The sequence below is a fragment of the Heliangelus exortis genome, chromosome 18 (genome assembly GCF_036169615.1).
Source record: "Heliangelus exortis chromosome 18, bHelExo1.hap1, whole genome shotgun sequence".
In the NCBI taxonomy this organism is placed as follows: domain Eukaryota; kingdom Metazoa; phylum Chordata; class Aves; order Apodiformes; family Trochilidae; genus Heliangelus; species Heliangelus exortis.
Window position 1 is genome coordinate 10,121,964 of NC_092439.1, and position 26,017 is coordinate 10,147,980.

The 26,017-nt window shown below is 42.1% G+C and overlaps 1 protein-coding gene and 1 long non-coding RNA gene across 2 annotated transcripts in view; both read right to left on the reverse strand.

Annotated features, from left to right (window-relative positions):
• Positions 1–17,229, reverse strand: part of RRAS2 (RAS related 2) — a 36,759-nt gene extending 19,530 nt beyond the window's left edge. Inside the window, exon 1 of the mRNA XM_071762628.1 lies at positions 16,847–17,229. Coding sequence (XP_071618729.1) covers positions 16,847–16,951 — 105 coding nt within the window. The 5' untranslated portion in view covers positions 16,952–17,229. The remainder of the gene's footprint in view (positions 1–16,846) is intronic.
• Positions 17,230–17,849: 620 nt separating this feature from the next.
• LOC139804662 (uncharacterized) lies at positions 17,850–19,624 on the reverse strand. Its single transcript, XR_011729483.1, has 2 exons — positions 18,866–19,624; positions 17,850–18,338 (listed from the first exon to the last, which is right to left on the reverse strand). It is a non-coding gene; the product is annotated as an uncharacterized lncRNA (long non-coding RNA).
• Between the last annotated feature and the right edge of the window lie 6,393 nt (positions 19,625–26,017).

The window sequence follows — 26,017 nt, forward strand, 5'->3', positions numbered from 1 at the left end:
GGGGAGAATTTGTACTGCTCTACAAGTGTTTCTCCCAGGTGAGCTGAGCTTTCAGATTCAGCAGCTCCTGGCAGGGCCAGGGCACAGAGACCAGGCAGGAAAACAGAGTATTTATGTGCCAGTCACTCCCAAGCCCAGCAATAAGCTCTGGAGCCTCAACATCCCCTCTGCAAAGAGAGGTTTTTCCGAAGACTGACGTTTCAGCATCAGGTTTTTAGCTCCAACACAACAAGAAGTAGTGACAACCTTAGTTTGGGATTTAGAGATGAACAACAAACAACTTAGGGATGTTTTTTTTGCTTTGTCTCTAACCTAGGGTGTCAGGGTAACCCACCCAGTTGAGAGAGTGAAAAGAAGAGAAGGGGATCTGTACCAGACAGAGCAGGCTGTGTGAGCCCTTTTGCTCTGAGGACAGTGTGTACAGAGCTTCCTGGCAGTCCCCTCTGCTTTGTTGGACTGCTTGGGCACGTTGTTCAACAGATATGATACTGACAGAGGGGAAGAAATAAAGACTGGACTCAGTCATTGACAGCCAAACTTAGCAGAGCAATGTGATAAGTGACTCGACCCTTGAAGCAAGACAGAGAAATCCTACCCCACCTCTGAGATACATCCAACACAAAGACTTCAGTGATGCAGGGCTGACCTGAAAGCCTGAGGCATGATGCCTGCTGAAAAGCACAAGTATTTTAAAAAGAAAATAGTCTCTCAGATGTAGACGCTACTACTTCGTAAGGAGAGGTTCAAAGTAATATCACTATTTTCAAAAACTTCAGATTTTTCTAAGAACAAAAGACCAGAAATCAAATACACAGAGTTCAAGGAACAAGCATGGAGTTGTGTAACCAAAATGAAGCCACTTTGAAAAAAGTAATACTAAGTATTTTCCATCATATAGAGTACAATATTTCCCTTTCCAGCCTAACCAGTGCTGGCACAGAAGTTAGATCCTGATGTGCCTGAAGAATGTATTCACAGTCTCTCTTACTACCACCAGCAGCAGATTTCAAGATCAAAGGTTATTACTCCTTTGCTTCTGACAACAGACTGGTTTTTCTTACCAAGGGGTAAACTGCAGCACAGCACAGGAGGACTGTTTATAGTAAGAAATGTAACATTTCATTTCTGACCTTTCAGAAGCAACCCATGTGTATTGGAACTTTTACATCTCAGACAGCAAGCTGAAGCTCCCAGAAGAAATACAAGAGGTATTTCAGGGAAAATTTTTCCCTGAAAAAAATAAAATAACCAAAAAACAAACCCAAAAACACCCATAACAAACAAAACAAACAACCACACAACAACAACAAGAACAAAAAAACACCATGCAAAACAAAACCAAACAAACCCAAAAACCCCACCAGACTCATGGTTGTAAAGTCTTAGAAGTTATTTTCTCAATAACTGTGCATATGCCCATGCTACACTTGCACCCATACCTCAGTGGCACAAACAAGCAAATTCACTTTTAAACCAGAGAATCTGCAGGAGAACACCTGAAGTTTATGTACAACCACACATTTTCCGTGCACCTCACTCCCAACCCACACTTGGCTATGCTTAGTGACAGAACATCAAACTGACTTAGTCTTCCCCAGATTATTTTCAATGTGCATGAAGTCACATCAATACCCCAATCCCACAGCAAAGAGGGGGGAGATGCTTTCCTGGCAGAAGATACATGGATGACCCTCTCTTTCTGTTCTACCAAGCAAGTGGCTGTGCACAGACACCTCCCAGCAGTGTGGAAATCATGAAGCCAAATTGTTCACAACAGGAACATTTACATGGGAGCTTGAAAGCAGCAAGATCTTGAGAGGAGTTATCCCTCCAAGTTAAGGAAGACTTGAAAAGCCCAACATGATGGATAATGCTGCAACTAACACATATGGGGAAATGCAGGCAGACTCCAGTTCCAGGAATCAGAAATTACTGAGTGGGTTTAGGGCTGCTAATCAAGATGTGAGCAAGATCTCACAGCACAGAGCTACTTGCAAGTACTGTCTTGCTCAAATCAGCTTGGTAGCTGATCTATAGGGAAAAGGAAGAGGCCTTAAAGCCCCAGTAAGAACAATTTAAGTGCTCTTTAGGAGTAGCAGAATTTTCAGGTTCAGCAACTTCAGATGTTCAAGTCAAAACCGTGTCAAATGGAAACACTCTTATGGTGTCAGATTTTATTATAAATGCTTTTTTCTTCAATATTCAGTCTGCATATTTAAGCAAGCATCAATTTCCATCTAAAAAACCCCGTATTTGCCAGCAAAACATTTTCTTATACTAAAACCAACCACAGTGCTTTTTCCCCTTCATCTCTGCACCTGCAGGTGTAGTAACACTCTTAGTCAGCATCACCCAAAATCAAAAGGCAGGGAAACACACAGGAAACTCAGAGGGAGCTTACATTTTGCTTGGAATTGCCATAGACACTGCATGGAATAGAAAAAAATTTAATTACTTAACATCCACAGCACTAGCAATGCTAGATGAATATTTAACCCAACCTTTGAGCTAGAGGACGTAAGCTATTGGTGGTAATCCTGCCATTAATACTTTTAGACAACATCATTATTATTATTATTACAATGACTATTTTACTTTTTTTAGTAATTATCCCCCAAACCAAGTGCTGTCTTACTAAGGCAAAAATAAATTAAAAAATAGAATCTTCAGTGAGGCATCAAAGTAACAAAACCCAGCAACACCGTATGCTAAGGAGGAGCATTAGGAGACTTATTCTCTCATGTTAGGATCTGCTTCACGCTTTACCACCCCACAAACTGCAGTTTTATGTGCAAATATCTACTTTGACATTACAAAAAGCCACATCTATTATCAACCACATCAAGACACTGCAAGCAAGCATTCAGCTGAGGTGCTACATAACCAAACACCGCCTGTAGTCAACAAATGTTTTTACAGTTTGGCCATTTATGGTAGCAGTAAAGAAGGCAAATGAAAGCCTGAACAGCTTTACACGAAGCAGCATTATTTCCCATGGTGGAGCTGATTTTAAGTAGCAGATAAAAAATATGATTTACAGTAAACACTACATCCACAGACCACCCTTTGTTGTTAAGGGAATTCACTGATAACACAGAAACATTTGCTGAAGTCACACAGGACCTCAGGATGACTAGAAAGCAAGGTCTAGTGATTTCTTCTCCAACATCTTGTTCAGCAGTGTTAGAGCAGGTTACAGAACAGTTCCCTATCCACATTTTGTGAGCGAGGTTTTTCCGAGGGGAAGGGGAGTTTAAAGATCACAGTGACAGCACACACTGTACACAGTCTCACTGAGAACTTAAGACCATTGAGAGAATACAAACCTCCATCAGACTAGAAATGCTTATCCTCCTGTTTGCATTTTTCCCTTGTTCTTTACTTAACCCTCACACTGGGGTCCTCAGAGGAACCACCTGTGCTGCAGAGACAAACCTTGCAGAGAGAGCATCTCTCGTATGGTGTTTGCTGGTGTCCCAAAGCTTAGTGTGCTCCCACCCAAGGGTCTCTCCTTTCTGTAGACAGCAGCTTCACTTCAGGGAACTGCCTGTCCCAACCAGAAGAGCACAGAAGCACCACCAATTTACCTACAACAAATCTCAGCTCAATTCAGTAAAGTAAAATGTTTTTCTACTCCACTTTATGTGTGCAATTAAGAGGACAGCTAAATCTACACAGCTACCCACATATGTCCAGACAAACCTTCAAGGGCAGCTCTTTACCAAATTTCCCTTAAATAGATTGATTATTTTCTCCCTTTCCTGCTATTCCTGTTTTGAATAAAACAATCTTATATTTTAGCAGGCCTTCAGGAAAATAAGAGGTGGAAGAATACCAACAAAAATTTAAAGCAATTGTGATTCTCCTACACCATACTCATGTTGACCAGTTCATCATCCCATCCTCAAGGCTGGCTGGCTTTGGGATTTTTAGGCTTGTTACAGGTATGAACTTAAAAACTAAGGGTTCAAATTCAGATACTTCAGTTTAGTAACAGCATATAGTCAGGATCTGCTTGGGGGGTTTCCAGCGAGGTGGTTTCCCTGCTGTCCCCTGAGTGCTCTCGATCTGACAAAGAATTTACATAAATTCTCAAATAAACTTGTTTTCTAAACTGGCTGCACAGAGCAGCCAGACCACATGATTTGCTTCATTTGTATTAGAGGATACATGTCAACTTAATGTCTATATAATATTCAGACCCAGAAGATTTTCTGGATGGGGAAACCACTCCTCCTGAAATACAACCTTGCTGCTCTTAGTTACCTTCCAAAGCCTGCCAAAGCAACCCATTCATTCCCCACCTCATTTCTGGAGACCATAATCCAAGTGGAGGCTGATGCAAGAGTGCAGAAGGCACAGCACCAGAAGAAATAGCTACCCCATGCAAAGTGCAAGAAGAAAAATGGCAATCTGGGAATTTCTGCTGCATAAGAGAGAAATTATAAAACCCCAAACAAAAATATTATCAGCAGAAAACATTCGGGTTCTCTCCCATCCGAGCAAGTTCAGAAACTGCAGCAAATAAATTACCTGAGCTAATTCATTGCATGTACAGAAGTGAGGAACTCAAACCTAACTAGCCAAATTCACTGCATTCTGCAGCCCTCCAGGTCTGTAGAGGTTGGCAGCACCTGAAAGAGTGGCTTTATCACACATCTAGTGAGGAAAGCACCTTGTCCAGAAGGAAAGAACATTCTCCATCACCTAATAGTATTCATTTTCACTAAGAAAATAGTCTACACATCAGCTTCCAAAGACAAACTTTAACATGCAATATTCTTCCCCGGTCTGACCAGCACAAACAGTTAAGTAGGACATTAAATAAGGAGAGAGCATCATTATTTGATTGCTTTCTTGAGCAAAGAACTCGTGCAAGCTTTTGTTTCAAGTTAGAAAGAAATAGCTGTACAGTTAATGTCACTTTAAAATGTGTGAGCAGTGAACAAAGACCTTCAATTTGTTTACTTTCAGAGGGAGGTTTTAGAATGCATGGGGTTTGATCAAAGGGGGAAAGGTTTGTTTTGTTTTTAATTAAAAAAACTACTGCTATTTCCACTCCCTTATTCTACTGAGTGGTGATCTTGTGGTAAAGGCATTCAGTGAAGAGAAAACAGTGTGGAATGCACAGGCAGTCAGCCTTCTGCACCAAAACCACAGGAAAGCACATTAGTTTCTCATTTTTATAGATCAGAAACACACTCTTCAACTTCATCATCCTTAGACTAACAGACTATTCAGTGTTATATAGATTTCCAGTAATCGCAGCTGAAGTCTCTGGACAGGCAGTACACCAGCATGGCAAGGAGAAGCCCTTCAGAACACCTCATCTTCTTGCTGGTTAACTCATAGGTAGACTCAACTCCATTCAAGCAAGAAGTTACAGAAACATACTTGGGTGAACAGTGTTAGCATCCCATAATGACTACCAGCACCAGGGAAACACTGAAATACTTTTAAATTTCTCAGGCTAGTCGACTGGCATGGGTGTACTCATCTACTGAACAGGCAGCTAAAGTGCAGGAACCGAAGGAAATTTTTAAGTTTTAACATAAACTGTTTCAGCTCAGAAAACTCAGTCTCAATCAATTAGTCTGAAGTAAGTGGTTGCAGCTTAAATTATTCATTTTCTTCAATCCCCCCAAACAAATTATTCCAGATGACCTTCCTCTCATGCAGGGAGGCAGCCGGTGCTTTTTCAGAAGATCATGCCTAAAAATGCAGGGCCTCTGTTTATCTTCTTCAGAATATTTGTAAATTGAAGAAATGCACAGAACACAGAATTTCAAGGTACAATTTGGCACTCAAACCAGAAAAAACCCAAACTCTTAAACCCTGAAAAAAACCCCTAACTGAGTGGGATTTTAAGATTCCAGGTGACAATTCCACTTAGCAGACATCCAGTCAGCCCAGATTAGATTATTTTCAAATTCTTCTCAAAGTGAACACTTCTATTATCAGTTTCCTTTTTTGGGAGCAGACTTCTGGTGTGTCAGTTGAAACATTCAAGTCCTCCCACAAAACAAGTCAAAGCAGCTATGGAGGAGGGGAAGCCACTATTAAAAATGTGTGGAATGTAACCTAGTTGGAAAAAGGCAGATAATGCTTCAGATCTGAGGCTCTTTTCCCATACAGTCCAACAAACACAGATAATGGGCAATTTCAAATTTACACATATTACTGAATTTTATCAGCCTTTGTAGACTATGCATGGCTAAATATTAAAGTTTCACAGACTCTTGCTCCACTAGGTGATCTGACACAGTCTAAAGTCTGAGAGACTTCAGCTGAACACCCTTTTAACAGATAACAGTTCACTACCCTGTATTATACACAGGAGGCATTTTGTTTTCTCTACATGATAAAAACAACCACTCTAAGTCTCATTCTGCATCTTGAGCAGAGCTGGAGCAGGTTAAACTTCCCCCATGGCACAAGGCTTGATGCAGTTGTACAGACATCATCTTCAGTGGCTAAGCCACTGTAGAACTTTTGCACTTTGGAAACTGGGCACTATCACATGCAGAAAAAAGTAATACTGAACCAAGAACTAGAGAAGTATTTAAACCATACACATGATGTGTGGAAAGAGAACTATGGACCTGAAAAAACTGGAAGCACAAGTATCCAAACCAAAGCTAAGCTCTTAACACCACTGTTGGGTAATGACAACCTGCTAAAAGACAAAATTAAAAGCAGCAAGAGAGGATATTCAGAGTGGCCCATGCACTGGCAGAACACTTCATTCCTGGAAAAAAAAACAAAGCCAACCAACCAACCAAAACCCCACAAAACACAAACCCCACCAGACAAAACCATATCTACAGAGACAGAATTGAGACAGACTTCCACATTTTAAAACTTATTTTTTAATTACTCTCTAGGCAGTAATGCAAGACACATTCAGGTTAAGGTATGATGCTTATGTGCTAGGAAGGATCTGGGCCTCAAAAGTTCACTTTCTAACTTGAGGGTCTGGGAATTGTTTATCAAAACATACAACCTGCCAACAAAGTTCTCTGAATTCAATGCAGCTCCACAGAACTGCTGCTCAGCACAGGAGGATTTTGGCTTTAAAGATCCCAAGCAGGACCTCAAGCTCAAAACTCCCTGCAAGGTGAGAAACTGGCTCTCAGGCAAGGAGGAATATCAGTTAAAAGAAAGTCAAAGTACAGGAAATCAAAATGGTACAGCACATACATCTGTACCTTGGAAATCCTTGGTCAGGATTCAGATACCTTCGTTTGGGGTCTGGGAATAGGCAAAGGATGATGCAAAGATGTGTTTCTGACTGACTCTAAGACAAACTACTAGAAAAAATGCTAAGCAGCAATTGAAATTGCAAGACAAAGCTGAAGTTCACTGATAATTGTGTTCTTAGTAATGCTGGGTCATGCAAACCTAGAATCCTTTTAAATACTTCACCATTGCTTGTTTTCTTGGGTTTTGCTAATGAAGACTTCTTAGTGTGAGGTAGTAGAAGCAGGCACTGTTTGCGTTTTTAGTAGCATCTTTTTTCTTACATGGTAGAGTTGGTAGCAGATACACAAGTCTATTTATCAATTACTTTTTTTTTAAAACATGTGAATAAAGGACCTTCTACCCAAAGATGCCAGATCTTCCACCCAGATTTATCACCAGCATCTTACTATTTCGTGTTCTGCTTACCACATAGAAGAAAAATACTCAGATTTACTTGTAGGTTTACAGATTTATATCTGCTTAAATCAGAAATGCTGAAGATGCTCCATGGTATGAGCTGAGCAAATTAATTTTGCCAGAAAACCCCAAAATGGTAACTGCAGTGATTTTAAAATTTCTCCTTTTCCTAGCAAACATTATATATATATATATATATATATATATATGTAAATATTATACCACTATAGTTAAGAATACTTAGAACAGGATTGGAAAAATAATTTACATGTAAGCTGTGTGGAAACTCAAGTATATTTTCTAGCTTAAAAGAGAGACACATGATAGGTATGAATGTGTACCCAACGTTAGTCTGCTGAGAAATAATGCTTCCCATAGATCTTCATAACACAAAGATCTTTGTGTAACTTCGGTTATTAGTGTTGCACTAATCTTTATGCTTGAACTACAGCATTTTTATGTGTCAGTGCTAACATCCAGTTAATTATTAATGCACACTGGTCCTTAGTACTTTATGCTATCTTTAATAGCACCCTTTTGCATACATTCCTACCATCTGAACTCACTCCCATGTAGATTTGCCAGACGCTACAATTTACTTCGTGGACGCAGCTGAGAAGCTGGTACAGGTCTGGTGAAATGAGCAGGACTGCCAGACGAAGTTGTTTGCAGAGCCACAGAATGAACCAGACAGAGTAACCGATCTGGGTAAAAACATTCCCTGGTTATTTTTAACTCTGATTGCTTGTGGAGTTTCAGTGAACTAGAGGGAGTAAATAGCTGTAGTGGTAAATTGCTGTGGCAGTGCAGGGACCTGCTGAGCACTCTTCCTTACTGGCAGTATTAGCTTATCAAATTAAAGCCACAGTTACAGCAAAGCCCTGTTTTTCAGGCTTGAAGAGTAAAAACATTTCCTGAGCCTGTGCCTCCCCACTGGCTGTCCCTTCCAAAGAGAAAACAAACAATCAAGTTGCCCTCACTTCAAGGCCATTCAACTTTTCCAGCTGCACCAGCACCCTGCTCCAATCTCCAGCAGCTTCAGCAGAGCCCTGGTGGGGCTCTCACACACACACACACACACACACACACACACACACACACACACACCACACACACACACCACACACACACACCACACACACACACAAACACACACACCACACACCATACACACACCATACACACACCATACACACACAAACACACCAGACACACACACACACACACACACACACAAACACACACAAACACAAACACACACACACACTACACAGGGCCCTTGCTTTCCACTGCAGTTTTGGGGTGCTCCCCACAAGCCTCTGGAAATGCATCTCCTCCTTTTCAGTTATCTGTTGGCTTTTGTGTGGCCACACTCGCATGTCACAAAACTCACCACAGACTTACTCAGGATATCCATCTGTAAGGTGGCCTTACAGCACTTCCCTGTCCTACCAGACCAGTGCACTCCAGCCCTCCCCAGTCACCCTCACCCAGCTCAGGCTCCAGGCTCTGTGGGGACTCCAGGACAGCTGAAGTGCAAGTTCTCCAGCCTTCCCCTTTCCAGCAGCAGATAAGAAACCCTGACCTCACTTTAATGACGGGCACCGTTGAGCACAACGCTTGATTAGCCGCAAGATCAAGCACTTCAGATGTGAATACGTGACCTGCTTTAACTTCACCACCAACACCATGAACCGTGCACATGCACTGCATTCCAGCCAACTCCCTCAGAAGCAATCTAGGTAAAGCAAGCAATCCATTAAAAAAAAATTTAAATTTTTTTTAAAAATTTTAAAAAAATTTTTTAAAAAAGTAGTCATTTTTACCTCCCTGAAGTTCAATCTAGAAGCGGTGCTGCCAATCAGGCATTTGACACATTGGGATGTGACCAGCTCAGGTACGTGTGTGGTGTCATCAGAGAATAAAAAAGGCAAAGCAAACGTCCTGTTTGTCTGCCATCAACTTCAAGTAATTCAGTTGTAAAGAGTGGAAAGAAGTATTTTCTTTTTTATTACCTGTTCCCACAGAGTGCCTTACAGGTTATCCTGGACCCAAGCTGCAACCACATTCAAGCTGTGAGGTAGAACATAAAAATGGCAAAGCACAAAATGTAAAAAAGAGGTAAGAAAAAAAAAATGTTTACAAACACAGGACATGCATCTCTTAGTAAAGAAAGAAAGATGTCAAGACAAACAGAAGGGGCCTCACAAACTGCACAGATACAATTCACAGGGGATCCAAATCAACTCTCCAAAATGTTAACAAAAGGTTACTGCTACTATCTGTCTGCATTTCAAAATACAGCAACTCTGTAAGCAAATCATTTGCCAGACAAACAGTGCCTATTGGTATTACTACAATTAACTTTTTCAGTCTGGATCCCATTCAGTTTATCTCTCCTAGCAAAGAACTTGTCAATGTTTAGACATGTTTTAGGCAAAGCAACAGGTATGAGTTACAGGTCTGATTTCAGTTTTAATGCTGGCTTTACATACTTCTTGAAATAGAACAGATTTATAATAAGCACTGCATTTACCTGCATGTTACATTTTCCTTTAATGATGCTTATGGCAACAACTAGAGACAAGACTACCAAACCTGTGCAGTTAAGCCACCTGAATCATCAGAACCAACAGAGAAATTATCCACTTGTGTCATACCAGTCTAGACCTTAAAAGTGACTCATTTAGGAAGGTTTGCAAAAAACTCAGCTTCCTACCAGCTAGCCAAAAGAGTGTTACATTTCACTTCATGAAGCTGGTGTTTATCTTCAGGTGCCTTAAGGAGCTCAGTCACATTTTCAGAGCCAGAAACGCTCCTGGTAAATGCAGACAGGTCGCATAAGGTATACAAACACAAGCCATTCAGGCCATCAAAATTCTCTCAATATAAGGGCTCTACTTATAAAAGCCACCCTCTACCACTACTACTGCATGCTGGAATTCAAAATTCCAGCCAAAACCAGAAGCAGGAGCCTCTCCCTCCAGCAAGGGAAGGAGGAACAGGGCTGCAGGCCAGCGGCTGCCTATTCATCCCCAAGAGTGCAAAGAGCACGCTGGCCAGTAAACTGGGAGGCTGTGCCAGCACTCCTTGTGCAAGTGGCAGTAGAAGACAACCTGATAACCAAAAGGTACATCAATATTTACTTGCTATATAAGCAACTGCTTATAGGGTTAACAAATGGAAAGGTGCCTTCTGACTGCAGTGTGGTTTAAGTTATTCCAAAGGAACTTCACTTTGGGAAAGGATTGCAAATTGCTAAAATACAGAATGATTAGTATCTCAAAATTTAAGTACTGGTCCAAATTAATGCCAGCTTTTGAACCCAGACCAGTTCTACCTTCTATGTATATGAATACACTCCATCTCTGCTGGTTAAGTTACAAAGCATTATACCACTGCTAGAGCCAAGCTGCTGACAGGAGCTGCCTGGAGGGTGTGCAAAAAGTCTCTCCCAGCAGCTGATGTTGTTCCTTGTGACACCTTATAAACAGCACCAGGCAACTACCAGGTAAAACTGCAGAGTCTGGTCCTGTCTACGAGCTGCCATGCACACAGGACATTAGCAAATCACACCGTACACTTTCAACTCTGAACCTCAGCTATACCAGAACACTAACACTCAAATCAATACCTCCTTCTTGACTGCAAATTAAGCCTGAAGTTATGCACATTTCCCAAGCTGTAGGAAGCCTAAGGGAGGCATATTTTCTTTTTTTTTTTTCTTCGTAGTAGTGCTCAAGGAAGCAAGGAGCCAAGCAGTTCAAGTTTCACATGAAGTGCAACAACCAGCCTTATTATTCCAGGTGACTGCATCACAAGTGCTTTGTTTTGATTGGGATTTTTATTTCCCACCTTTAACCTCAATAAATGCCAACAATCAGTAGCTAACTCTCCTAACCTGTGTTTTGTCACCTTGCATTACATTGTACTGCTTACCATAAGAAGGCCCCACGCTTTATCAAAATGTAAGCATACCAGTCCTAACATAGCCCTGCATGAATCTGCAGCCTGGAATTCACGGCATTTTATTCCTTTGGTTTTCTTACGAGCTTACTTGAAGAACTTTTTTTTCTTTTTTTTTGACAGCCAGCAATGGTTAGTCAGAATACCTAGAAACTGCAGAGGGATTTGCACATCCCCCAAGTCTAGCATACAAAAGTAGCACACTAAGACATCAGAGTGTGACAAACATCCAGCCCGCCAGCTCAAACACCAGCTGCATTTTCAGTTGTTGCTTTTCAATCTGCTTTACTACTTTATTTCAGAGCTTTACTGTAAATTCAGAACAAGTTATTTTCTTGCTCAACAGCTTTACCAGAGATAAAATATATTTTGGGATAACCAACCTTTAGCTTGATTGCTAGTTAATGAGAACTAACAGTCTTATAAAGTAGCAGCTTGGAAAAGGAAAGGAAAAAGGGAAACAAAGTCTGAACAGCTCTCAGCACCCATCTGGACATCGTACATGCTTGCTTTCAGACAAGTATCTGACATTAAAGAGCCAAATCTACATCCAACTCATTTTATTCACCAGTTCATACAACAGAAGCTAAGCTTCAATCAGAACTTAAGAGACGGATTAAGAGCAGTAAATACAGCATGCCATCAGTAAGCAAACTAAACACACATAAAAAACCCACAAATATTGGACCCCTGCATACATTTTTATTAAGTGTTATAGCAGTCTTGAACATGTTTATGTATTACAGATGATTGACAAACTAAGCTCAACTCAGCCACAGTGAACCACATCCAGCCAATACCATCTCAAGGTTTTAGTGACATTTATTAACTAATACATTCTTGTCAGTCAACAAAGTCTAGTCAGTATGCAAAAATGTATGTCATTTGTCACAAAACAAAAGCTATGGAAGAAAAACAGTATGACAAGTAATTTTAACAATTCTAATCAAAAGCATCTACTAATTAGTGGAGCAGATTTGAAAGAATAAAACATTAGTGGCTTTCTTCCAGTCCACTGCTAGAACTAACTATACATTGTTCAGTTTAACAAAAAAAAAAAAAAAAAAAAAAAAAAAAGCCAATGGCAACTGCAGGATAAAAAAAAAATGCAGAGGGTGATGAGGTATTTGCTAGGCTGTATTCCTTTTGAGCAAGGAAACCTGAATATTACAAAGGGCTGAGTTAGAAGGGAATGTGGGGTATTTTGTGACAGACCTCTGCATGACAGCTGGAGAAAAGCTATTGTGGCAACAGCTGTGTGCTCTGCACAGCTCATGCTCCCAAATACCTCAGCCTGCTAAGAGGCCAGTTAACTGCCTGCAATGCATTTTAGAAGTCTTCTGCCTCTTGGGATAGGAGCATGATGGATTATTTGTGTATGTTTTAAATAAGAGAAGGAATGCTTCGTTCTGTCATTTGCAGTTCTACAGAATGCCATGGTGTCCTGTTGAACTATCATTCACTGCTGCTTTTCTGAAGCCTACAGTCGTGACAGATCCCATCCTCTCTCCTCTACAATTATAAAACTTCTTCACTTCCTGTCTTACCAAAGCACAGACTCAAAAGCAGTAGGTTCATATATCATATCCTGATTTAAAGGAAATGATCTGATATTTCCAGGATGAAATCCTGGCCCACCAACAGCAATATCGAGCTCTGTTTATCTCCCCAGAGGAAGAATTTTGAAGAACACGCCAGTCGCATAACCACTGAAAGCTGTACTCTGAAGTTTCTTCAACTTGTCAGATGAACTTCTGAAAAGTGAACCCAAGATCCCAAGCAATTACAAGCAAGTGACCATACATCTCGTGTACCATTCCTCCTGCATTGTACTCATTAGCACAATGATGCTGAACCCCATATGTGAAAGGGCTTTCTTTGTACGACAGGGGGTTGCTCGCTCAGCCTCCTTACAAAAACATTGTTGTTTTAGCTCAGATTGAAGCAAAACAATCTTCAGGAACTGATACTCACAAAGGACACCCTGCACATCAGTGCTTTATGTGCTCATCACCACTACAATGAATCCAACCTCAGCCATTACTGAGGTTGTTCTTACTGGTGTAAGAACAAATGGTACCCTTTTTTCCACCAACATCTGAATAAGGCTGGAATATATGGATGTGCTGTTCACAAATTCCAGAAAGCTTTCCTACATTCTCAGATTCTCTTCATTTATTTCAGCAGAAATGAAAGAAGAGTTTTCCCATTTTCAAGTATGAATCCCCCTTGGTCTCTCAAAGATGAAACATAAATCATGGCACATGCCATGATATTCTATTACTTCAGTGGTACTGTTTACTGAAAAGTAGATAGCAACACTAAAGTTGAAGCAAGACTACCTGTACTTGAGTACTGTCTGATGAAAATTAAACAAAGTATAAACAAAGTACATTATAAGAAAGCAAGACCAAGTGTTGAAATACTTCCTAGTATCAGTAAAAAGATACTTAGCTTTTTAAGCTTCAAAACCAAGCAGGTGGCAGCAATATTTAAAGACAAGCAATAAAGAAGCAAGAGACTTGAAACCTTTCACTGACATCAGGATTTGTCATGGGGCAAGAGCTAGTTGTGATCCATGTTTTCATGGAAGGCAACTACAAGTCTGTCAGTCCTAAGAAATTCCAAGCATGTGACCTGCTTGTAATCGATTTTAAAACAATTCTGAGAAGTTTCTATGCAGTCTTAAAAGATAAACAATGTATTTGGCAAAACACTTGCCATACAGAAACCACAAAAACAGTTGCATGGCATTGCATACACTTGATAAGATCATAAACTTTGAGAGCTCAGGAAGATACTGTGGTGTATAGATAATACACCAATCTCTTTCTGTCCATAACTACATAGCAAGCATGTAAGAAATACAAAACTCTTCTAAGACACCTGAGGGTTTCTTCAGAAGGTCTTATTTACAAGCTATTTCTCTTTTTTTCCAGAAGGCAGAATTTTCTACTAAATATCACTTTGTGGTGACAAGATTTCATCTCAGCATAAAGCAGCTATGAGAGCAAATAATATGTAGATAATTTAATACAATCTGACAATAAGTTGTTTTGAAAAATTAATCCTCAGCATGTTAGCCTAACACTGTAATACTGTAATGTTCGCCATGTTTTCAAAGCAAGCTCTAACTTTTATGGCTGTTAATTTGAAGACACTTATGTAGGTGAAAAAGCAGACATGTTCCTCTTTTGCACATATTTTCCAGAAAGCAAGTGTCAGTCAACACCTGAGCCATACCTTTTCTTTCTACAGTGGTGTAGCTCAAACTTTTACTTCAAAGAATGAGTCTCTACCAGCACTCAAATACTGAAATTATTCAGTACTCAGGAGCACCTTCCTGCTCTTAAAATCAATGGACATACCAAGGAAACAGGTGTGAGCTTCACGTACTTTTTCTTCTCCTTACGTCTTTAATGGAAATTAAAGATTTGGTTTGGGTTTTTTGTTTTGGGGGTTTTTTTAAGTTAAAATTCTCCCAAAACACCTTTAATGTGGTTACTCCTGAGACCCATTCAGCAACGTTTTCCAAGACAGCAGCATCTCATAAGTGAATGTAAGCTATGTCCAGCTGTACACATTACTGTCACAACCAGTTTAGATGTCCACAGGAAGACAAAGACAATACCATCTAAAGCAACAGTACCATGTTTCAGTGACTGACATTCTAAACTGGCTTCAGTCAACCACAGTAATCATCTCCATATACAAGCAGTGAGGAATTAATCCACACATGAAGACTGCAGTTGTTCTAGTCTCATTCCCTTCAAACAGGGGAGTCAGTATCTGATCACCCATCTACACATCTGACAAATGAGACACCTGTACAACACAGATTTCCATTCCATCTCAAAAGCACTATTCAAACTGATATACTACTTCCCCTAAAGTAACAATTATTTTAGTGTCCTGCACAATACTGGATCTTCTAAGCAGTCTGTACCTAGTACTTATCCATATTTTCTATGTAGTTTATATATCCTGTATTTCTACAGTCTACTCTGCAGAGCTCAAACTCTTAGCAGATTATTACAGCTAATGAACAGAGGTATGCACGCTGTAGTGAAGAAAATAACTGAAAGTACAGTCTGTTTGCTATCGGATCATCTGTTCTGACCAAGTATTTTTTTAATAATACCATTGCCCTAAGGGTTAAAAGTGTGCTTTGCTGTCAAACAGTCTGTCTTAAGGGGTGGGTAGAATATGCCTCTCCTTGGTGCAAATAAGGAAAACAAAAAGTCTTTCTCTCCAGATTTGCTCATCTGCCATCAGCTATACCAGCAAGCAGAACTAGTTGTCTCCTCCTCCCACCATAAACAGAGGTAGATTAATAACACTCCCATGACAGGCATAGAAATGCCAAAAGCAACAGGGCAGATAGTGAAAATACATAAAAGGGGTATGGCTGAATTAGTGGCAGAACAGGAAAAGGGACTCTTCCTCATAAGACCTAAATGCACAGTTTACATCACTTATTCTGTCACGGGTTTTACTGGAAACGAGGAGAGAAAGTTCAATACCCAGAAGTTAAAGCATCAACAGTAAGAGCCCAGCGGGGCGGCGGGCGATGGCAGCACAGCGCAAACACAGCGTGTCCCGTCCCCGCAAAGCCTCCTCCAGGCTCAGGGAGGCTGACACCGTTCCCTCGCCCCTTGCAGAGCCGGCACAGGAGGGGCAGGCTCAGCCCCGGGGTAGCTATTTCGGAAGCGGACGCGAAGTGTCACCGATCCCCCGGCGCGGCTCGTTACCGCCACCGACGCTTCCCGGGCGGAGCGCGGGGCCGGACCCCGCCCGCGCCACCGGGAAGCCACCAGTCCCAGCGCCCCGGCGCTCCGCTCGCCCGACCCGGCGCAGCGCAACCCCACCCGGCGGCACTGGCCGCTGGAGCCGCGCAGCGCAGCCCCCGGCGAAGGCGTCCGGCGGCCGCCGCTTCGCGCCGTCCAGAACCTTCCCGGGGGCTCGCACCGCGCCCCGGCCGCCGCGCCCCAACCGCCCCCCGAGGGCCCTCAAGGTCACACCGCCACCTCCCCGACCCGGCTTCCCGCTTCCCACCCCGCAGAGCGGCCAGCCCCGCCGCCGCCAGCCCGCGGCGCCTCCGGGAGCTGCCGCCCGCCGCGCCGGCCCCGGCCCCCCCTCGCTGCGCGCCGGGCAGCGCCCAGGCCCCGACGCCGCGGCGGGGCGGAGCGGTTTCCCCCCCTCTGGCTCCGTGGCCCCTCACCTGGATGAACTGGATGGTGAGCGCCGACTTGCCCACGCCGCCGCCGCCCACCACCACCAGCCGGTACTTCTCCTGCCCCGGGCCGTCCCTGCAGCCCGCGGCCATGGGGAAGCCGAGCGGAGCCGATCGCGGCAGCGCCGCCGCCGGGTCCGGCGCTTCTCTCACTCTCTCTCTCTTTCTCTCTCTCCTTCCCTCCGCTCTTCCCCTTCCTCCTCAGCCCGCCGGGGATGAGCAGCCACAGGCCCCGCCGCTCCTGCCCTGAGCGCCGCCGGCAGCGCCTGCCGAGCGGTGCAGCAGCGCCGAGAGGAGCCGACCGAGCACCGCCCGCCCCCGCAGCCAGGGCGCCGCGGCTACAAATGGCCGCCGGGGGGCGGAGCCCGCCTGCTCGATATGCTAATGAATATTAATATATGCATGAGGGGGGCGTGGTCTGGCACTCGCTGCCCCGGCGCCGGGTTCCACCGGGCAGCAAGAAGCGGTCCGGCTCGGCCCGGGGGAGCGGGAACGGGACCGGGCAGGAGGAGGTGGCGAGCAGCGAGGTGCCCAGATCCGACCCCTCGGCACCACCACACCTCTTGATGTTCAACGTGACAGCCCCTGGGTCAGCCCTCTCCCCCGCGCTCTGCCTTCAAACCCAGCGCCAAAGAAGTGTTCCTGTTTGCTTCCCGGGCTTTACCTCCCCAGTACTTCGGCAACATTGCTCCAAACAGCACTGCCATAGAATGTTAAAGGGCTAAAACAATTAACACAAGCATCCATTACTTTAAAAAATACTCTATTGGGGGAAAAAAAAAAGTATTAATGTTAAGTTTTTGCATTTGTTATTTTTGGTCATGAAACCCAGTTTCACAAACGGAGCGGTATTCTTGCAGAGCACCAGGTAGTGATCACAGACAAGCAAAAGATGGGCAGCAATTGATGAACAGCATTATTTTTTCTTTTTTGTAGCTTTATAACTGCGTCCAAAGATCCCAGTAAGAACTGTTTTCTATTTGTTTTACAGACAGAGGTAGAGAGAGAAAGTCTCAAGTAGAGAGATGCTACAGTCTAAAACCTTGGGTGTTCAAACACCTGAACATAATAGTAATTTATGCATAGAAACAGTTGTCTTGTACTCCCTGTGCTGTCACCAGATGGAAGCTGACCCTCCAGGGGAGGATACCAGGGCAGGCAGGGCAGGATCAGCCCTGGAAGTGCCAATCTCTACTCCCTGCAGTCTGAGCACCTTGTCCTCTCTCACCGCAGCTTTTGCTGGGAGCCCTGGTGTCAGGGTAGAAGAAAGGACCTTACATATGAATAGAGACATGGAGATGGGGATACAACACACCCCAGGTTTCATTTCAAGATCAGCTAACCCAGGAAAGGCTGAGTGCTGAGATGCCTTGGAGGTGAAGAACCTTGGATAAGGCAGCAGGGGAAGATGATTCAAAAGAGGTTCTGTAAGGTCCGTGCAGTCAGGAAAATAATCTGTGCAGCACCAGTTTGCACATCCCTAGGGAGGGAGAAAATACAGGGATTTATAACAATGTTAAGTTTTGATTTAATGTCTGGGAAAGACTGTGCAGCTTTTAGAACTGCTACACAGAGATAAGCTGCGTCATTTCAGGTCTAACCTGAATATGCATATTTAAAAAGAGACAAAATCAAGAGTGACATCCAGATGGCAAGCTTAAAAGAAAGAGCACCATAGTGCTTTATATAATGACGGGGGGTGGGGGACAAGATTTAAAGAAGTGCTTGGGAGAAAGATCCAGAATTTTATATTACATTGGCAGCCTGGCAAAGATGTGGGTTTGGAAGGTTAAAAAATGTGTATGCAGTAAGTGACATATTGAAAGCTAAAAGTGCTCTGTGAGAACATAATAGCTTATTTAAAATGAAACTTGTTCACAGCTTTATCACAGAAAAAAAAGTTGCAAAACCTTTGAGACATGAGTCAGCTTGGTAGGTAGCTTTAACACTGACATTCCATTGATTTGGGACTATATGGGCAGCTAATGGTGGCACTTGTTTATTTACCATGCTCAGGCAGGCCTTCTGTAGTACTTTGGGGGTATCATGACCTAAGGAGATCAACGTGCTGTAATTCCCACCAAGAACTTCACTGCTGATTGCAAGATGGTTACTCAAAGCCGTAAAAAAGTTGCTAGGGAGAAAAAATATAAACAATTTTATTTTCCTTGGGATAAGAATGCAAGATATAATACAGAATAAAGTGGGCAATATTTTTTCCTGTGTGTAAAAAATGTAAATCTTACACTAATAATGAGCACCCAGAAACTAAAAGATAAGCCATTTCTCCTCTGACACACTCACCAGTTTCTATCTGAGTAAGAAGTAAAGCTATTTTCAGCCAAGTATCTATGGCTTTTTATAAGTGTTTATCTGTTTTTGTATCTACCTATTGCAGTAGTATGTAAAAAAGCTTAAAAAAGCTTTTTCTCTGAGGCTTAAAATTGGTCTACAAAGGAAAAATAAGATGTTCCTCCCTTTTTCCCCCTACAATTTATAAAATGGGGTTGTCAATTTTTATTAATTATTATGATTATATCAGCAATTCGGATGTGTTTCTACCCAGTAGTAATTACAAAATCGTAACATCCCAAGAGAGAATGAAATAAACTCTGTAGGAATAGGTTTTTTAGACAAGATTGTTTAAGTTTATGATAATATATGTTTTCCCTGACACTTAGATAACTTCACTGAGCAGTTAACATGTGGGCAAATGTATTGGTTCTTTAGAGAATGAGTGGAGCTTTCCTGGAGTGGGTAAGAGAGCAGCCAAGAGCTGCCATGTCAAAGCTGCCTCTCCACCACTCTCACCAAGTTCCCACACCAGGACTGTTCTTCTAGCTCCACTTCATTGTGATAGTTAGGCTTGAATACAGAACAAGTGAGAAATTACTTCTGCAAATTGAACTAAATGACAACATTTGTTGTAAAGTTGAGGTGAACAGTCTCAGAGGCATTGCTGGTTACACTCAGCACTTTATGGAATACAGGTGATAATTTGAGAGACTGAAGAGGGTAAGTATGTTAAGAGAGGAGAAAAGGAAGAGTAGAGAATAATAGATCCATTACTCTAATACAATTTTCTGGAAAAAGTATCCAAACAAACAATTAAACTATTTGTAAATACCTGGAAGAAAACAAGGAGGTAAATGACAACCACTATATTCTTCTCCAAGAGCAAATTGTGTCAAGATACTTTTTCCTATGATGCAGTAACAGGCACTGTAGTAAGAGGCAGCAGCATGGGTTCTATGTCTTGATTTCAGTAAAGCTTCTGCTCCTGGCTTCCCTGGCTAATTCCCTGTGTTATGTTACATAGCAACACTAAAGCAGGAGTGGGGCAGGAATACTGGGCTTGGTGATTTTCAGTGGTCATTGACAAAGCTGAGGATGGTACTACACAACTACCCTGAAGTCCTGACCTGATGCAGTATTAGTAAATATTTCAGTACTAACCTGGATGATGAAACAAGAAAGCTCATGCCCTACTTTTTCAAAAGCTGCATGCTGGAGGAGAAAAAAAAAAAAAAAAAAAAAAAAAAAGAATTCTGAATGACCACTAACTAGAATTAAAGAAAAGCTCTAAAAAGAGAAAATTAATTCAGAAACAATGAATGCATTTTTCTATATGTAGACAAGAATTTGCTGGTTATTTGATTGCAGTTAAATATATCTTAAAAGAATGGAAAAAACCTTCCCTGGTGCCTTTCCTCATTTCCCGTTGCTGTACAACACCTGAGCTTGAACTTACTCTTTTAACTTATATATGTTCATAAATATCCTTCCTTGCATTTTATTTTTCTTGATAGCCTACAGTGTAATTTCCACCATAAATGCTTGTATTATCATTTTAGTATAACTCCTTAGTATGATGACCTACATTTAATTTTCTGCATGTTTCCTTCTTATGCTGAGATCAAAGGAGAGCTAATGATTGAGGCATTCTGGTCTTACTGAAATTCCTGTCCTCATTTTGCAGTAAAATGCTGTGTGCTGGTGCTTCGCTGCATTTCTTTAGCAAACTGCCAATTCTGCTATTTCCAATAAATTCACTTGATGGGAGGCCCCTCACTTGCAGCCTCATTTCTATTTCCCTTTACCCTTCATGACCAATTCCCACGGATTAATTTTCTGATGTGATTTTTCTAGAATTCATTGTCCCAGTATTTCTGTACCTCAGCCGATGCAGAGAGCTGTCTGGTTAATTCTGAGAATTCTAAATCCACACAGGAGCAAAATGCACAAAAAATCATTTACTGAAATGCATGACCTTGAAATGGAATAGTTCATAGCACAGATGGAGTTTACCAGATGTCTGAGACTGTAAAAATATGAGATTTAAAAGATTCAGTATTTTGGAGTGGTTTAAACAACTGAGATTGCAGTATGGGATAGAGATACTGGAAGGATATTTAAACCAAGTACATTTATATATGCATCCATTCTTTTGATGCTCAAGTTTACCCACCTTGCCCTTACAGGATGCACTTACCTGTGCAATGCAGGTACCTCCTGAGGACAGTGGATGCTTTGTCCTTTGTTTATATGAAATGAGGGTGGGGGGAGTTCCTTGAACCATCAGAACCAGTCTGACTGTGATAAACCCTCTGATGTTGGCTGCCCAGTGTTAATTTCTTCAAGATGTCACGTTCTGATGTCTTGGTGGCAACTGAAATGACTGAAAATCCATATAACATGGGATCAGCAGCTAGCCAGAAGAGCTCTCCTGCAAAACACTCACATCATCTTTTTAATTGCCAGTGCTAAAGGGCAGGAAGAATTCTCCACCTTGGTGGTGTCTTTAAACCCTACTGTTGTTAACAATGGGGTATGTGCAGCAAGCCCCTTCCCACAGATACATAAAGATATTCACAGATATATAAAGATTATTCTTTCTCTGACTAAAAGCTGCTTGGGGACAGCAATTTCTTTCAAGGGGAAATTTTCCTGTCCCCACTGTCTTTTCATGTATTCTATCACCAAAATACCATGTTTCTTCATGCTTCCAGGATGCTTTAACAGTTGATGCTTCTCCCTACAATTCTGGTTGACTTTTAGCTACTGACCATGGTTGCCAATTAAACATAACATGGGGTCTCTGCTGCTAGTAAATAAAGGACAGGCAAGTCTGTCTCTGTTTTCAAATGTCACAGCTTGCTGAAATCACTGCTATAGCTCAGTGAAAAGCTGTTTTCTCAGTCTACAACAATTTGCCTCAGCACTGTCATTTCATCACGTAAGGGTTGGTTGCAGGTGAAGAGGAGGGGGTTCAGTAGTTTATTTTCTTTGGGCATGAGAATTGAGATGCCAATGTAAAAACCCTCTAAAATGTGTCTTTTTCTCCTTTCTACTATTCTTCCCATTTTTTTTTTTACCCATGCTGCAGGCAACACCTTGTTGGTAAATTCTCTCTCTACTGATTTCCTCTCTGGTCTTGTCCTCAGATTCCTCCCCCAAGTCCTAGAGCCTAACAGGCTGATCACACCCCATGTCTATCTCAATGCACAATAACAAGGAACTCATCTCCATTTCCACTCTCTTCCAATCATCAGCAGATTAAGAAGCCCCTTCTCAGCATACGGGGTATTCTGAGGTACCAGAGAACACCAGCTTGCACCAGGAAGGGTGTTTTTCCACAACTCAACAGACACTACCCAAGTGGAATTGTGGTCTTCTGGCTTTCCCCAGTTTAGGTATGGGAAAATAGGAGAAGCAGCAGAATTGCTGGAGGTGAGAAAATAAGCTGTTTCAGAGTCACAGCAATTCCTCTTCCTTTCCTTTTCCTCCTTCCACAATCCACAAAGCTCAAGGGAATTGTAGGTGTAGCAGAATAGCTGATCTTTGGCTCCAGAGCCACTTGAGGTTTTGATTCTAAAGCAATGTTAGCAGACTTTGTGAAATCCACTGTGTTTTGACCATTGGGACCTATCACCAAGAAAGAAGAAAAGCACTTCTCAAATATGTGAAATCAGTTTATACTGAGATTTCAGCTGAACCATTAACATTTAAATTTTCATATTTGTACGAGTTGGTTTTTTACCACCAACTTACAGAACCAGCATTAGTGGATCCACACTGGTGGATTCTGTACCAACATGCCACAAGATCCATTTTCTGTCACATGGAAATTACTGTCTAAATAGACAGAAGAAATATTATTATCCTATTCTCAGACAAGGCATTCAAGCATGAACACGCTGAGGAATATGCCTGAGGATACACTGAAAGCCTGCATCAATCAAGTGAGCCACACCGGGGAATAAACACAAGCCCTTTACTTTTTCTCTAGACACTTTGTATCTTCCTTCAAATAGTCCTATTAATTTACCACCACCAGCACCACAGGTTGAAATAGATGTTCTTTTTGTTGTCATTTTTAATAAACATGAGAAAAAGGGAATGCAGTCTATATGAATCAATGAGATAAATTTATCTATTGTATGAATTAATTAATTTTAAATACATATACTTAAAAAAATATATATTACAGTTTTTAAGCTCTTGAATCACTGAAATTTGCAGTCTATCTAAAAAGCAAAAATGTACCTACCAACTGAAGAATGGGATAATTAAGGTAAAAACAAACAGGCCAGCTTGATAACAAGTGCATGGTAAACAGACATTTTAGTGAAAATGGGACTTTTCAGATATTTCAATGACATGTTGTTGCCACTTGAAATGTGGTGCCTTCTGGTGCTGTCTCAGAATATCTGGCAGAACACGTTGTATGTAATCAGATGCTATTTTTTCAATGTGTAATTTTTTTTTTTAAACTCTGCATTCTCTGATAAGCATCGTGCAAGACAAATGTTCTACTTGCTGTACAATTTCCTTCAGAAAAATCAAACACATCTCTAGGATTTTCTGTTACGAGCCATTCCAACTTCCATTTTTAAAAGTCTAACTCAATCAAACAAAGTTTTCAAGACACTTTGGCTCCCTATCAAATCTTCTATTAAGAGAAAAGATATATATGTAAGGCAGTAAGCACTCAAAATATTAATGGAACAAATGTGAATAATCATTAAACCTACCACTAAATCTAAATTTGTCTATTAATTATACAGAATAAACAGTCACACTGAGGAGCTTACACTGTGAACCCACTGAAGTGTGGTCACTCACCACATACTCAACTCACTCCTGTGCTTAAAATGGCATTTTCCCTTACTACCTTTTAGAAGATGAATGCTAATCAGTAATATTCCAGCAGACTTTTACCCAGCTAAATAATTTCTTGGTTTCCTAGGTAGAACCTCTATTTAGATATGTTTCAAAAGCAGCAGCCAGGCCAGGGCATGACTGTAACCAAAAAGCAAACAGCAGAAAGGGAAGTGATGAAACTGAAAATCAGCAGAGACAATGACAAATAACTCATTCAGTGGTGATGAGAGAGTTTGTCAGATATCTCTCCCTGAGGTCAGCACATCTTCCCTGGGCCTGGAAGGGCTCATGCAGGAAAGCAGCAACTTTTTCTCAAGTTATCACCTTGGCAGGAGCTGTGTGTGGAAGGGCAGCAAGGGACCTGCAGTTCTGATGGGTTCTGCTGTCAAGCCCAGTGCATTGTATTTGCACTTCTACAAACAGCTAGTGAGACACAAGCAAATATTTTCACACTTGGCTCCGCACAGAAGGCACTCTTTCACCAAGGAAACCTTCTCCCCCTGTCCACAGTGACACAAGACCTTTTGTCATGTCCCAACCTCTCCCCTTTTTTATCTTGAGAGAAACTGGCCATTTGCCCTGTACCTAGGATTTTGGCCAAAATGCCATGGTAGTCATGGAATGGCCATGCCACCTGCACCCAAGATGTTGTGCTTCTCCCTTCTACCGACAGAAGATGCCTCAGTGATTTACCATGTGGTCTGGAGCCTCCTGATATTTTGTGTCTGGAGCTAGGACTGGGATGAAGAGTTTCCCTGGATTTGTTTTCTGTGAGGTTAAGAAAGAGGATCCAAAGGGCACCTTCTCCTTGTGACTCTCCTGCATGGTCTTCCCATGGATGCTCAAAGGAAGGCCTGAATTAGTGGTGTACTCACACTCAAACATCTGTTCAAAGTGTCTGTACCACATCACAACATGGGGAAGGGCTGCCACGTTACCACCCTGCATGGTTCTTTCTGAAGGTCTTCAAGGACATGGACACCTTGAACTTGTTCTCATTGCCAGCTGACAGCCACCTTCTAGTGCTGCAATGCCTTCTCCTTCAGGTTTTGTGTTGCTTTGTGCTGGGTTTCCTGGAAGGACAAATGGTTAATGTTACTAAATTAAAAACAACACAACAACAGCAACAACGACAACAGAAAAGTGAGATGAAACAGATAGGTGCTTAAACAAGGAGGATCCACAACAGAAGGTACAGCAAGAAAAGCAGGGAAAAGATTAAATAGGGAATGTCTTAGGGAAGATGAAGCAGTGAGTTGTGAAAGTCAGAGAGCTAAAAGTCAGCAGGAAACATGAGGGGTCTGACACATTTGGGGGCCACTGTATGTCCTGAAAAGCATCTCAGGGTGTCACAGGATCTCCCAGAGAACTTCAGTTCATGCTGGAGGATTTTGTGATGGTGTGGGCCACTTGCTGCTTTGAACACTTGGAGTGTGCACACAGTAAGTACTCACCTGAAAGCAGTTCGGTTTCCTCTAGACTGGATGTCAAATGCAGACACCCAAACTGCTCTGTGTTTCAAACCAACAGACAGCAAGCAGGGACACCTGTGCCACTGACTCCAAAGCCACACCAGCACTCCAAGCTAAACTGCACATCCACCTGCAGCTGATGGCCTGCATTGCACAGAACACAGATGTAGCTGCTGCTGTAAGGAGGTGACAAACCAAGGGCAAGACAGTGATGCAGCCCTGAGAGCAGGCAGAAGCAGCCTGATTACAGCTTGGCATCAGATCAGATGACAGGCACAGTCAAACTCGTATTTCCAGGAGTATTATCCATCCCCAAAGGGACCAGCAGCCACTGGTCTGTGGCTTCAGTACAGCCCCCAGCAATGAGGATTGCTGGTCAGCCAGGGAGCCTCATCCATGGCAGCCTTGAGCCTGAGGCAGGAGGAAGCAAGCCAGCTTTCTTCTTAAGAGGAACATGGGAATCACATTACCATAAGTCACAAAATAATACAGCCAAAAGGTGAAGTTTGCTTGTTTAGTTTGG